The 15,384-nt window shown below is 41.3% G+C and overlaps 1 protein-coding gene across 1 annotated transcript in view; it reads left to right on the top strand.

Moving 5' to 3' along the window:
* Nucleotides 1-15,384, top strand: part of CAPN3 (calpain 3) — a 421,844-nt gene that overhangs the window by 216,674 nt on the left and 189,786 nt on the right. The window contains exons 5-6 of the mRNA XM_086937210.1: nt 1,134-1,267; nt 12,672-12,840. Coding sequence (XP_086793336.1) covers nt 1,134-1,267; nt 12,672-12,840 — 303 coding nt within the window. The remainder of the gene's footprint in view (nt 1-1,133; nt 1,268-12,671; nt 12,841-15,384) is intronic.

Below are 15,384 nucleotides of genomic sequence, written 5' to 3'. Positions count from 1 at the left end.
TGTTCCACATTAACATACTTTCCCGGTATTAAATGTTCAGGAAAAAAATTATAAAGTAACAATTACAGTAATCTTAAATATTATAACATATGAAGATGTGCTATATTGCCAGATGCACCCCCAAATGAGAGACTCTGGTTTCTGCTGTTTAATTGTTTTAAGAGCTTTCTGCACATATTTTAATGGTAACTGTATTTGTATGTGACTAGTTGTCGCTAAGATTCTCTTTAATTGCATTTAATTGCATGATGAATTGTTATATTGTTCGCATTTTCAAAATGGTAGAATAATTTTTTGATGTAACACTTTTTATATACTAATATGTGAAACAGAAGTTTTAATTTCTGACCTCAGTTGTAGCTCTAAATCAATTTGAAATCAAATCAAATTGTTTAACTGTGTAATTGTAAGTGTTTAGGTGCTCCCAACTCTTACATTATCAACAAATTGGGGCAATATCTCATTACCAAAGGTTTCAAAGTAAATGTATGACAAACTAAAGGACTCAAATAATGTATCTGACTTCAGTCCCTTAAGTAGAGATAGAGGGATAATTGGATTACCACACATGCATTACATTCCACCAAGTTTCAGGAATATAGCTGTATTAAGGTAACATACATTACATCACTGAAAAAAACTGTTGGTAATTACTCTGTAGATAAATGGGCAAAGTACTTCAAGTTATTTCTCATTCATATGCAGAAAAGGATAGTTATCATTCTGCTAACCTGGTATAACCTGAAATGAGATAATATACCTAAGGCATCACAGTATTATCCCATTGGTTTTAGTGCCAAAATAGTGCATGTGTCACATCAGTATGTCCAGAGTTCATGTTTTAGACCTCCCCATGGTACCCATTGTAATCGAAGCATTGTATTTTTTTTAGCACAAACAGTGATCTGGGCTTATCACATTATCTTATGGTTCACTTATCACCTTTGTAGGCAGAATCTATGATAGGTTTTTGTAGCACAATGTAACTGCTTAATTTTATCATTGATTTAGATAGAAATAAAGAACCTTAAAAATCATCAATAATTAATGGCTAACAATAAGTTTATTAGCCAACTGTCAACCTTCTTTCTAAATCCACCAACAGTAATTAATATTGTTTTTTTTTTATATAGTTCTGGCGCTACGGAGACTGGGTGGATGTTATCATTGATGACTGCTTACCAACCTACAACAACCAGTTGGTGTTTACCAAATCCTCTCAGCGAAATGAGTTTTGGAGCGCACTGCTTGAAAAAGCCTATGCAAAGTAAGAGAACTTAAAAAAGTTCACATCCGATAGATCATGTCACGAGATGGCTTACTACTTTGAGTGAAAACAAAAGCTTTTCAAATGTAGATAAAGAAGAGGATTAGCTGATAGATTGACAAGCTTTCCTGGTGCAGGCCTAATCGAAGAAATCATTTTTGTCAAAACATGTTAATGTAATTCAGATTCTGTGCATTTAGCAGTAGGTAAGCCTAGGTGCAGACAAGCTCTGCTGTATCATTCTGACTCTAATATTGCTTTTGTTTATTCATAATTTTGTATAGCCTGTACAATGCTCAAGGATGGCATCGTGATCTACATAGTACACCCATCGTAAAGTATAATGAGGTAACTGGTTCATGTGTACAACACTGATTATAGTTGTTCGGAAGTAGCTGGCCCACTGAGTAGAATGCAGTACTTTTGCTGATTGTGCTATGTGACTAAGTTGATGCAGGCCCTCTGCGTCACACTAGATAAATGAATGCATCAATATTGGGCTTCTAGGAGAAACAAATCACAAAGTTGCTCCTGTAAGAAGCTCCTGTGGTCAGAGCAATTGGGCACCTTTTGCGGGATTGACAACAAATCCTTGTCATACTCCTGAAACACTACAACAGATAAAGTTTGAAATGATTACATGCCTAAAATGTATATATGTAGAATTGCCATCAGGAGGCAGTTCTGTATATGGAAATATGATGTTAATTTTTAACAATTTTTTACTTGTTATCTCGCTTAGAAAATGTGCAATACATCTGAGAAGCCCTTTCCACTACACCCTTGTAAACTGGGGTATGTTCCTTCCTCATTCAGGAAAGACAGTTACTCCTTCCCTTGACAGAAATACATGACGAGGCATTTCCGGGTGAGAAATCACCTGCAAGGGGTTGATGAATATCTAAAAACCCTTTAAATACTTTGGAGTTCAGCTGTATTTGTAAATATGACCCATCAAATATTTACACGATGCTGGCAGAATTTAAACTTACATTTTTTTATGCATGCACAATGAATTCATCAAATAACATTATGAATCAGGCCCATGTCTTATTCACTTTGAAGCTAAATATATAGGTCTCGTAAATATATAGGTATCGTAAATATATAGGTATCGTATAGGAAGAAAGAATGTAATAAAACAAAGCATTTGCAATGCAATAGGTCCCGCATTCACACGAGTTTGAGCTATTGGCATTGTAAATGACAATGCCTTTTATTTATGTTTTGGTGGTGATACTGGTATTGGTGGTGGCGGCATTGGTATTGGGGGTGGCAGTGTTGGTATTGTTGGTGGTATTGGTGGTGGTGGTACTGGTATTGGTGGTGTTGGTTTTAGTGGTGGTAGTGGTATTAGTGGTGGTGGTATTGGTGGTGGTATTGGTGGTGGTGGTATTGGTATTGGTGCTGGTGATATTGGTGGTGGTATTGGTGGTGGTGTTGGTATTGGTGATGGTGTTGGTATTGGTGGTGGTGGTATTGGTGGTGGTATTAGTGGTGATAGTGGTATTGGTGGTGGTGGTATTGGTAGTGATGGTATAGGAATTGGTGGTGGTGGTATTGGTATTGGCGGTGGTGGTATTGGTATTGGTGGTTTTCTTGGTATTGGTGGTGGTGTTGTTATTGGTGGTGGTATTGGGGTGGTGGTGGGATTGGTGATGGTGGTGGTATTGGCGGTGGTATTGGTGGTGTTGGAATTGGTGTTGGTATTGGTGGTGGTGGTATTGGTGGTGGTGATGGTATTGGTGGTGGTGGTCTTGTGGTTGTGGTGGTGTTGGTGGTGTTGTCGGTGGTGGTGGTGGTAGTATTGGTGGTGGTGGTATTGCCGGTGGTGGTGGTATTGGTGGTGATATTGGTAGTGGCAGTGGTTGTGGTATTGGTGGTGGTGGTGGTAGTGGTATTTTTGGTGGTTGTATTATTGGTGGTATTGGTAGTGGTGGTATTGTTGGTGGTGGTGCTATTATTGGTGATGGTATTGGAGGTGGTGGTATTGGTGGGGGTATTGGTGGTGGTGCTAGTAGTATTGGTGGTGGTGCTAGTAGTATTGGTGGTGGTATTGGGGTTATTGGTGGTGGTGGTATTGGTGGTGGTGGTATTAGCAGTGGGGGTGGTATTGGTGGTGGTGGTGGTATTGGTGGTGGTGGTATTAGTGGAGGTGGTGGTATTGGTGGTAGTGGTATTGGTGGTGTTGTTGTTGTTAATAAAACAGGCTTTTGAAAACAACCGGTCAGTTGGGTGACATGTAACACAGATCAGCTTCAGGCCATCAGCACAGGAGTATGTGCTACCTGTAATTCACATGACTTAATTCACTAATCATTTCTAAATCCATTTTACTTGGCGGGGGGTTGAAACAGACACAGGATAATGGTGAGTAAAAAGAGGATGTGGTCTCACAGCTAGAGCTGCCGACTTTGGAGCTGGGAAACTAAGGTTTGAGCCTCAGGGTCGACTCCACACATCCTGTGATTCTGGGCAAATCACTTAACCTCCCCGTGCCTACCAAAAAATTAATGTGTCCTTATGTGACGTAACTGGTGCTCATGTAAAGCGCTCCAATACCTTCGGGTCGAGTTTGTGCTATATAAATCTACAACAACAAATAAAGTAATTGAAAGCAGGCACCTGTGTTACGGGGGCGGCTGCACTGCTTAAAAAAACACAAGCGTCTCAGCTGAAGCAGCGCATGTCCGGCCTGCAGTAAGAGAAACTCAATAAAGTAAAGAGTGCTTACAGACTAAAAACTGGTCCCGTGTAACAACTGAAGTAAAAGGGCCAGTTGCAATTGAAGGGTACAAATGAAGACAAGGCTGTACTAAGGAGGGACTAACAAGCCTATTAACGAATCCAAAGGCAACATTTACGAAAGACACTGACACAAGCCAATGAAAAATATGGGAGGAGAGTGGGCGCAGCTTCTCTTCCATACTCTACTACAGCAGTCTTGCAAAGCGAGGAACACATGTGTGCTGCCGCTAGGCTCGACCTAATGGGATAATACTAGAGACATGTGAAATAATGGCAGCGTTGGACCCAAAGGCCTTGGGTTTCATCTTGATTATAGGTACCTTGTAAACAAGCATTCGCAAAACCAATAGTTCTAACATTGGCAAGCTACAGCAATGGTTACATTTTATTTTTTTATTTCAACCTTATGTCACAAAAATGAAAGGAAATGAAAGCAAATGCTGTCACCAAAACATTACCGCCATGTGGCTGCACTAGAAACTTTAATTTTTTTTTTTAATTAACCTTTGCATATAACTTTAATAGAACAGTAAGTGTGCCTCCTAGCAAACAGGGGAAACCCTGTTCACATCACGGTAAAATATAATTCTTACTTTTGCAAAGAAAGGGTCATACAGGCTTTGAATTATTGTAACCAAAGACATAGTTTAATACACAAGGTGACTGAAGAGAAACTAAAACAGAATAAGAATGAAAAGAAAAAGAACAAGCATTTACAATGCAACGTTCTCGCCTTTGCAAAAGTTAGAGCTATGGGCATTGTAAATGACAACATTTTTATTTATGTGTTGGTTTTGAAAACAGATAAATAAATGGCATTGTCATTTACAATGCCAATAGCTTAATCTCTCGCAAATGCGAGACCTATTGCATTTGCAACCGCACACACACACACACAGTAATGTCCTGGAGGGAGATGGTCACCTTACATATGTAGTTCTAAGCTGAAAAGGGTGTCTGTAATGGCCTGGAAGGAGCTGGTCACCTTACAGATGTAGTTCTAAGCTGAAAACAGTGTCTGTAATGGCCTGGAGGGAGATGTTCACCTTACAGATGTAGTTCTAGTCTGGGAAAAGTGTCTGTAATGGCCTGGAGGGGGTGGGCCATTACAAGGTAAATATTTAAAGTTTAGGTGAGGGCCCTGCTTAGGGGCATTTAATATGTGCCAAAGCAAGCACAAGGTTTCATTTTCGGTTTTATTTAAAGGGACGTTTCCTAGAAAGGATACAGCGGGCGTAATAAATCAGACACATCACTAAGGTGTGTGTGTGAAGAGGTATTTGCATGCGCCTCAACGCCTGCTGCGTTCGAAGCGCCTTGGTAACATAGCCCCTACATGGTTTGGGGCTATAATTCTAGGTTTTTGGAGAAATGGGGTGCCTAATTATTACCGGACGGAAAATGGAGGGGCGGGGGTTGGGATATTTAAAATTAAACCCCCCTTCCCCTCAACGGGTCACAACGAAAACAAAAAACACAATGACATTTTTCCACCCTCTAGACTACTAGAAAACGACGGCGGCAGCCCAAGTGACCTCCGCTTCACACCGGTCTCCCTTACCTCGTATCCCCCGCAGAGTCTCGGCTCTTCTAGGCTTCTTCCGCCGCTAGTATTTTTACGCTCCGGCCTCCGCCGCAACGATTATCGCCCAATACCCAACACAGGTTCCACAGAACGGCCGCCCACTCCACGAGCCCATTGGCCAGAGTAATTCATACCTGTGCTCGGATTGGGAAACTACAGCTGACTGGCAGCTACCCCACCCAGTTGCCACCGGTGGTCAACAATGTCGCTAAGCACCATTGGCAGAGCGATATTGTCGTTCTTGGCTACACGAAAAGAGACGCATTTTTCCAGCAAATGCGATGCAGACAGTCTCATTGGTCGGCGGTAAAGGGGAGAGCTACGTTCCAACCAATCACTAGAATGGAACAACTTGAAGGACGCTTCAGCTTCCCCAAAAGAAGGCAGTTTTCCTTTATTTCCTCGCCCTGCCACGCAGCTACTGGCTGAGCGACCCCAGACTGAGGCCGTCCTTTCGACGAGATTGGTTCAACGAGATATGTCATTCTCGTTCTAGGGAAGAGAGTGGGGAATCAAACCCGTCCTTTGTGGTGAGAGTCCCCCATGTCCTGCCTTCTAGGTGTGTTCCGGTACTGGCACCTGGTGCGCTTGTTGACGTGTTTGCACCACTTCTAACCGACGTGTTTCTTTTTTGTTTTATAGACCAGTGGGGCCTGCTTTTTTATTTAATGTTGCTTCCTGTTGTTGTGGTGTACACGTTGTTTCACAACCACCCAGAGCTAAGCCTCATCCTTTTCAGACTGGGTGGCGTGTTTTTGACTGTTCAGCCAATGGAGAAGAGGCGAGAACAAAACTAAAAAACACGCCCCCCAATCCGAAAAAGACAGGGCCTAGATGGAAAGGGGTGGAGTTTACCTCGCTACTCATAGTCATTAAATCTCGCCAGCGAGACTGCGCATGTGCGCAGCCTACGCTAGCCGAGACCTAAAAAGGGATTGGCTAAGTAAAGTATAAAGCATTGGCAAAGTAAAGTATAGGGGCACCACCTCAGTACTAAAGCACCCTTTTTTATAAGCGAAAATCCAGTCACTCACAGTGCACAGGAGCCAACAGCTGAAGTGGTCTGACTCATTGCCCCATAGAGTGTTGTGGTGGACCGATGAAAGATGGTCAGTTGAACAGACCAATGGATGGAGAGGACTGACTGAAAGCCTCTCTTTTTATGTATCTATGTTTGTTTTAGTTATTTATGAAGTTTTAGTGCATGAAGCTGGCGAGAGACTAAAACTGTCTCTAGGTCAGACCAAAAAAACACGCAGAGAATTGTTTTTATTCCCTTTCATGTAAGCAAAGCAATCAGAGAGCCACAATTTAAGTGAAAACGTTTTTAAAGCGCGCAGAGCAAACAGGAACCGAAATGAACAAACATGACGTAGCTAACAGTAGTATCATCCAAGAGGTGAAGTGCACCACGTCCTGGTCTGTACCGGATGCATTTAAATGAAAATGGCCACTTGTTTACAATGTTTTTGGTCAGACCGGTTGATGGGGAAGGGAAACTCATATGGGAAGCCACAGTGAAGCTGTGGCCAAAAATGCAGTTACAGACTCTATGAAGAAGAAGACAGCAAAAAGGAGGGGAAAGAAAAGGGATAAAAGAGATTAGGAATAGAGAGACAGGAAAATAACAGCTGTGTCGGTGAAGAAAAAGATGATAGGAAGAAGGAAAGATGGCATGGGTGAAAACGTGAATAGCAAGTAAAAAGCTACCATTGATGCAGCCAGTGCAGTGGCACTGGACCTAGAGCCCAGAGGGTCCCATTGAACCCTGGAGTTTGCTATATTTTACCCCTCTAATAACAGTCAAAGGGGTCATTTTACTTTCTTGCACCGGGGCCAGTGGCAACATTGGTACGCTATTGAATGGAAAAGCGGCAGGAAGAGAGAAACAGAAATGAGGGAAGTTTGCAGGGAGTGTTAACAAATGGATGAATGAGATATGAAGTATGAAACATAAAGGAAAGTAAGAAAAGACAAGGAGTGAAAGGAACAAAACAAATAGGAAAGATAATGGAATGAAATCAGTGGGCTGAGGCAATAGAAGAACAGAGGAAGAACTGGGAGTTTGAGCTACGAAGGGAGAACAACAAAAAGTGAGGGTAAGTGTGAAATAGAGGTAAGAAAATAGAAGAAAAAAGGAAGGTATGCATGGAATCAAGGAGAGGGAAAAGTACTTGAAAGGGAAGGAGACAAGAAAGGAGAGCAGAACAAGCAAATGACTGTTAGGAGAAAGAAAGGAAAGCGCAGAAATAACAAGAGCTGGAAGGAGGTAAAATCGAGGCCAATGCAAGAAATGGATAGAAAGGCACAGGGAGGAATGAGACAGAATATAGGGAGATTAAAGGAAGGTATAACTAGAGAAGTGTAGGAGGGGGAGGAGAGAGAAGTGGTTAACTTGTCAAATAAAAAGTGCCAGGGCTCTCCTCAGGAGGCAGTGCTAACAGGAGGAATGACTAGAGCCCCAGCACTTGTTATTCTGGAGAAGACTTGGCCTAATGGTTACAGCTGCTGATTTCAGAGCTGGGGAACCAGGTTCGAGTCTCGGCGTGACTCAACATCCTGTGATTCTGTGGAAAATCACCTGCCTTCTAAATGAGTGTGTCCTTAACTGGTGCTGTAAGCACTGGTGCTGAGGATTACGTGCCAGTGCTGAGCACCAGGTAGCACCTGCTGAAATTAAGCACTGGGAGAAGACTGGATGAGGAAGAAGTTGGGGAGATAGAGGAAAGGGTGGAGAAATAAGAAGAAAGCAGGTCAACTTTACAGCCACAAAAAGCCCTATATATTGAAAACCCAAAACATAAAGGCAGGATGAAACGCTCAGCACTAAAAAAGGTAAATATTAGTCAGACACTTAAAGGTACACATTAACATGCGTCTTGCTTCCAAGGACACATACATTATGTAGATAAGAAAGCAATTTGTGCGCATAATGAAACTAAGGGGAATGAAATTGTAATTAGTTTAATTGTAATTAATTAAGTACTAGCAACCAAATGTGATTAAATAAAGTATGAAGTATAGTCTTTGACTGTACTAACATTTACAAATAAATAAATGTACAAATGCAGTAGAATACAAAGTTAAATGCTGAGGTTCTGACCAAAATAACCGTATAACGGTAGGCCAAATATAGATTTGAATCCAGGTGAGGAGGGCACAAATATATAGGGCAAACATAAACCCATTGGCCTTCATTATGCTAAGTATTAAAAAAAATTGCCATATGGTTGTAAGTTCTGAAGGTTTTAGTTACAAGTTGAGAAAGCAGTTAATGTACATTTGCAGTTCTTGTACTGATAACATCAACTGCCATTGAAAATTATTGTCAATGGAAGGAGAAGAATTTAGTATATGCACAAACAACATTGTATTATAATTGCATTTATATAGCGCTTACTACCGCTGACAAGGCATCAAATTGCTTTTTTGGCGAGTAGCACGCTACTCCAGAACCCATAAAGGATTAGTGGTGAATTAGTACAGTGAAATGTGATGTTTTGGGGTAGTGGACATGTTAGTCTGTTATATGGATTGAAACGGTTTGTGGAGGGATAGAAGAGGGAAGGATTTAGACTTTTTTTGTTGTTTGTTTGTTTTGGAACTTATAGCAGTAGGAGGAGGCCTGAGATGACTCTTAAAAGTGAATGAAAGAAGTCAGTAGCTGCTGGCCACTACCAGTCTTGATTAGTTTGTAGCAAAGGAACTACAGGGAGTTTATTGGCCATATTATGTTGTTTTTTTAATTACAAAACCCTATCTGACAAATAAGCCTTGCAGGCCTTCTGCAGAGACTTTGGCATGTCTGATGTAATACTCAACACCACATTCTGGCTTACAAAGGTAAATTGTGAGATTTAATGTAACAAAATACATGTCTGCAGCCTTTTACATGATACTATAACAATCCACCCTTAACGACATATTGGCTTTAATATATGTGTTTCCTAATAATAAATGAGGCCCTTTGTACCTTTTATAAAAATAGATCAGAAATATGGCATCTTGTGTAAAGTTTTCCAATGAAGCAATCAGGCCTACAGCCTTTATCATTAGCTTGTTGTCATACCCAACTCAGGCCTACTGTATTGAACAAAGCTTTGACACAAGGCAAGCATCAGGTACACAGTAATATATTCAAAAATGTGCATGGAATTACAGTTCACCAAACCATATCATATGAATATATTCCTTTAATGCTGGGTTAATAAGTAGTATCATATTGCACATTTTCTATCCCTATTGTTTGTTCAAGTAGACCCCAAACACAAACATCCTTGCCTACTACGATAACCTGTGGGATTCCATTTAACAGAATACATACCTACTGATTTGACCACTCTGTAATAACTATTGACCATTAAAAGCCTATTGCTTTTAGCTCATGATTTTCTAAATAAATAAGTTAGGCCCACTGGCTTTTGCATTACTTTTCATAATACAAAATCTAACTTAACTTTCGTGCTTAAGCTAGCCTCTATCGTGCATACAAAGCATGCTAATATGTACAAAATTACAGTTAACAAAACAAAATACACCCTCTCTTAAAAGGGCTAAAGAAAAACTATCTCAGTAAAATCTTCTACACCCCAGGGCGTTTCACAGGGGATGATAAGACCAAAACGCTTGAGCACTACGGTAATCTGTGTGATTCCATGTAACAAAATGTGTGTTCACAGCCTGTAGCACCGTATTATCCAATGTTAAAGGGCTATTTAGTGTTAAATGCTTTACACAATAAATAAGCAAAGCCTACTGCCTTTGTCGTACGTTTTATAATAAAATGATCAGATTTACAGCATCATATATACCATTTACCAGGGAACTAATCAAGCCTGTTGCTATTATCATTGGCTTGTCACCAAAACAAACTCGGTCCAACTGTATTGAGCCTACTGTATATAGGCTTTTCCTCAAAAGAGCCACCAAGTCATACAGTCACAAATGAGAAATGTAAACAGCTTTACAGTTGGCAAAACAAAATACGTTTGCTCCTAAAGGGGCCTAACAAGGATTATAACGGTGTAAATCTTCCGTAAGGTCGGATTATCAAAGGGGGTTACCGACACTAAAGCCAATGCTCACTACGGTAAACTGTGAGATTCTGTGCATCACAATTTCTCTCTGCAGGTTTTAATACACAGTAATAACAATCAAGCTTTAACCCGTTAACTGCGGCGGTAATTCCGCCGCGGTGCGGGAGTTTCCGTGCGCGGGCGGGGCCTCGTCGGCCATTGGCCGACGGCAGCACTGGGGAGGTAGTGCTGCCGTTGGCCAATGGCCGACGGCAGCAAGGAAAGGGTTAAATGCGTTTTGAATTTACATATCCTTTTCACAATAAATAAATCAGTCCCACTGACTTTATCGCAACGTTTCATAAATAGAGGTAGCTTAAAGTCGAGGTCATTGGTTCTCCACCATAACCAACCTTTTCCACATGACAACCAAAGAAGGACAAATGCATCATAATTATCTAACTATCCAGAAGTAGCTTAAGAGCATCATAGTGGAATGTGTGGTACCTTAAAAGGCAATCACCATCCATAACAGTGGTTACTTGACAGTGGTGTAGGTCCATTCTGTTAAAACACACTAGCTTTACTTGATAAATAGCGTTGATTATACAGCGGGATAAACAAATGATCACGATAGTAAGGACTCTTTCTGTGGAACCGCACTGTTTTGTCTGCTGGGTCATTAAATCCATGACCCTAGGAGCGCTTACCACATTTGGCTATATCTCTTCAGCTGGAGTGCAGAGTCCCCCCTTGTGGTGGCTTCTATGGGTAGACTTTACAGTTCGGGAAAAAAAAAAGACCCAACAACATTATGGTGTTTTTTTAATTTAACCGTATTAAATTTTTTATGACAATCACTTTTATTAGGCATTGCATTGCATGAATAATTGAAATATACACCTCATTGTCATTATTGGTCATTTTCAGTAGGCACACTTTTTACATTTTGATTTTCTGATCTATTTGACATAGCCAGGAGGTCTGCTTTACTTAAAATGACGCCCAGGTCCTGAGCTCAAACCCCACTGCCCTTGGCTTGGCGCATTGGAGGGGAATGGTTTGGTCACCAGCCTGGGTTTGACGAAGGCTGTGCCCGGTGTAGCGCTATGTGCCGGTGAGCGGTTGGATGCAGGGCCTGGCTGCTGGCCAAACTCTGTGGCCAATCACATGCCAAGCACATCCAAAGGCAATGCACAGAATGGGGTTGGTATTATTTGTGGCAATACCATATTACTTTATATTAACGAAAACCTTGAAAGTTACTAAAAGAAACAAAGATTAGAGTGGCCTTATAGTTAGGTAATTATTATTATTATTATTATTATTATTAAAGGGGCTTATAAAGCGCTTGGTGACGCCTCCCGGCGTGTCCCCGCGCTGTGGAGAGAGAGTCTAAGAGGGCTGAGGCCAAAAACAGGCAGCTAGAGAGTGAAAAGATATGTTTTCAACAAAGGTAAGAGTATCTCACTTTGCATTTTAAAAAAACCTTCAGAATTCACTGAAAAAAACGGAGTTTAAAGGGACGTTATAGTTAGGGGGAAACATACTGCTTTAAACAAATACACCCATGTAAATTTACCATTTATAGTTATCTAAAGTAACTGTAACTCAAGCCCTAAAGTAACTATACCTCGAACCCTCGCCATTTATTGATAATTAAAAACTATATTATATAACTCAAGTCAAGATTTATGACATCATTGATAACATAACTGTAACATCTGAAATTACATAATGGAGGGCAAAACTGTACATGGTAGAGGCATGAGTGATAGTTATTTAGGGCTCAAGTTGCAGTTACTTTAAATATCTATAACTGGTGAATTTAAGCTGTAGTGTTTGTTTAAAATACTATGTTTTGACTGATATTTTCACCTAACTATAACATCCCTTTAACCTTTGTTGTTTTCAGTGAATATATATATATATATATATATATATATATATATATATATATATATATATAGATATATAGATATATGTACACACACACACTTACATATATGTCAAGCAATTATCTTTTAGCTCTCTCTGTCCTCCACTTCTATTGTAGACTTCATGGATCCTACGAAGCTCTTAAAGGCGGAAACACCACAGAGGCCATGGAGGACTTCACAGGGGGTGTGACCGAGTTCTATGAGATTAAGGAGGCCCCTAAAGACTTGTTCAAAATCATGAAAAAGGCATTCGAGAGGGGGTCCCTCATGGGCTGCTCCATTGATGTAAGTTAACCATTTTCTGTTGGGGTAAATTGAAGGAACATGTTTTTCTGTGTGCTGATTCAAAAAGGATGCAGTGAAACAAATGCCCATTTTTGGACTATGTGTGTTGTTTGGATAGCAACACACAATGTCAGGGGTATCAGTGTGTTTTTAACAAAGAGACATTCATGTGGTCACACTATATTCAGATTCGGAGAAAATGATTGATGAGGTGAAAAATGCAGTGATAATTAGAGGGAGTGAATGACAGACTGAGCTAGTGATGGGCAAACAGGCACATGGCTTTAGAAGTGAATGAGTGAGTTGTGAATTAGATATTATATTGGAATAAGTGGATGAATAATGAAGTGAGTCAGTACAGAGATGATTTTATGCATGAGCGAGTGCTGAGTGGAAGTGGGTGTGTGATTGAGTAAAGGACTTAATAGGAACAAACTTTGAATGTGTTTTAACACTTATGTCAATTTTTTCATACAGGACAAAACCTGCTTTGGTGCACTGCAACTACAATTTTTCCCCTGATAAATGTGTCCCACGAGGCTACCCCTGGCCTGCCCCTTGTGAGAGCACAACCACATATTCTTCCTAAGGAAATATGTTGCCTCATCAGGGTGGACTAATTAAAAAAGTTACATTGGTTCATCTAATTCACTGCATTTTATGTCTTGTTTATCTCTGACCATGCTTCTATAATGTCTAATGCTTGTTTCTATTTGATACATCTGGGGATAATCTGAGAGAGCAGCTCAAAGACTGCACTCAGTAGGGTTAAAAAGCTGCCTGTGTAGATGGAAGATCCTAGCATTCACTACAAATGCAATATTATTAAACAATCATCAGGTCCTCTGCTTCTGCTGTGGCTAATAACCTCAACAACACTATACATATGCCATACGCCTGATATGACTAACTTGAGTTAATCCAGTGTGCAAAGCAGCATAAACTGAATGCCTTGAGTGGCAAGATGTCAGCATACTTTGGCAGCAGTTAATTGTGGGTTTGTAATGCGCTAGAATCGACTCCCGATGGTGTATCTCTGCGCAGTAGACCGCTGGGGAACCCGTCCTGGCTTTCCCTGTGAGATGGTCCCTACTGGGTATCTCCAAGGTGAAACCAGGCATCCCCAGCGTATGTGGGGGGCCGTTGTGGAGATGAGGCAAGCTAATGCCCAGAGTTGCCGAGTGTGATCCCTGGTTAGAGTAGGCACCGAGATGAGAATTATCGAGTCCGCTGACCCTGGTCCACAACCCTGCCGCGTCGGGAATTGAACCCTGGTCCCAGGCCGTCCTCTGCTCTCGGGTCTGCCACCTCTAACCAGTGAGCCACACCACTCCACAGTCACCCTACATGACATAATGCCTTCCATCCGATTGTTGGAGACCCCACGGTCCCTCCTTTGAATTTACATTGTGCACCAAAACATATGGAACCTAATGCATGTGCTCAGGTGAGACATCACCTCAACTCTAACTCTCTTCTTACTCTCACCTGCCATTGCCACTCTGCTCACATATGTGGCACCAGTGACCTCAAGTCAGCACCCTGCTTCATCCTGTTTCCTTGTTCTTCTTAGTCTGTTTGATGTTTGACTCTGTTAATCTTCTCAATTTAACTCATATCTATACCTGCCCTTATTATTTCAGTATCTACTCTTGTCTTGCTGCCATTCTACCTCTCCAACTCTACGTACCTGAAGCTCTGGTCCATTCCCTCCAATATCCCCTCCTTAACTATGGGATCCATCTAGTTAGTCTCTGTCCTTGTCCCAAGTGAACATTGTCCCCCATCGGTCTTCAGGGCGAAACATTCATATAAGTCTAAGTGCCTTGACAGTGGCATACCCCAATCATGGTAGCTCGCCCAATACTCCATTCAGTATACCTAGGAATCTCCCTCCTTTATCAAGGTAACCTCGGCCAGTAGATGTTGACTGAAGACTTCCAACTCTCATTATCAGTGGAGATTAAAATGATATGTTAATTCTAAGTCTCCTTTAATTTCGGATGCCTTAACTAAAGGTGACACCCTTCTTTCTCCAAGTAAGGAAGCCCTGAAAATTCAAATACACTAGCTTCTTGGTCTCCCTCTAAAACCAGTTGATCTGAATTACAATTTGATACCACCAACCCCATTTCATTAAATTGTGCAGTCTAAGGTAAATCACTTTCTGCTCGCTCACAACCCTTGGATCTGCAGAGCCAGAGCCGGCGACCGCATCTTCCTGTACCTCGCATGCAAGGCCCGGAACCGCCCTCCCCACCGCATATCAAAGCTGCCTCCTTAGCAGCTTGAACTCAACAAGAGACTGAAGATATGGCTCTTTACATAGACCCCAGACTCTTACAATCAGTCTCTTCCTTATATGGGGCCTGGATACTCTCTAATGTGAGACTCCCACTTTGCAAATAGCAATAACATAACATAACTTGCTGTCTTTGCCTGATTTCCCCTCCCCCAAGCGCCTTGAGACCCTCCGGGTGAGTAGGGCGCTATACAAATTTCTTGATTGATTGAACTGCCAAGAATGAGATCACTTAGAGATGG

The sequence above is a fragment of the Lissotriton vulgaris genome, chromosome 9 (genome assembly GCF_964263255.1).
Source record: "Lissotriton vulgaris chromosome 9, aLisVul1.2, whole genome shotgun sequence".
NCBI classification, from domain to species: Eukaryota; Metazoa; Chordata; class Amphibia; order Caudata; family Salamandridae; genus Lissotriton; species Lissotriton vulgaris.
Note: the sequence above shows the minus strand (reverse complement) of the source record. Positions and strands in the feature narration are given on the sequence as shown.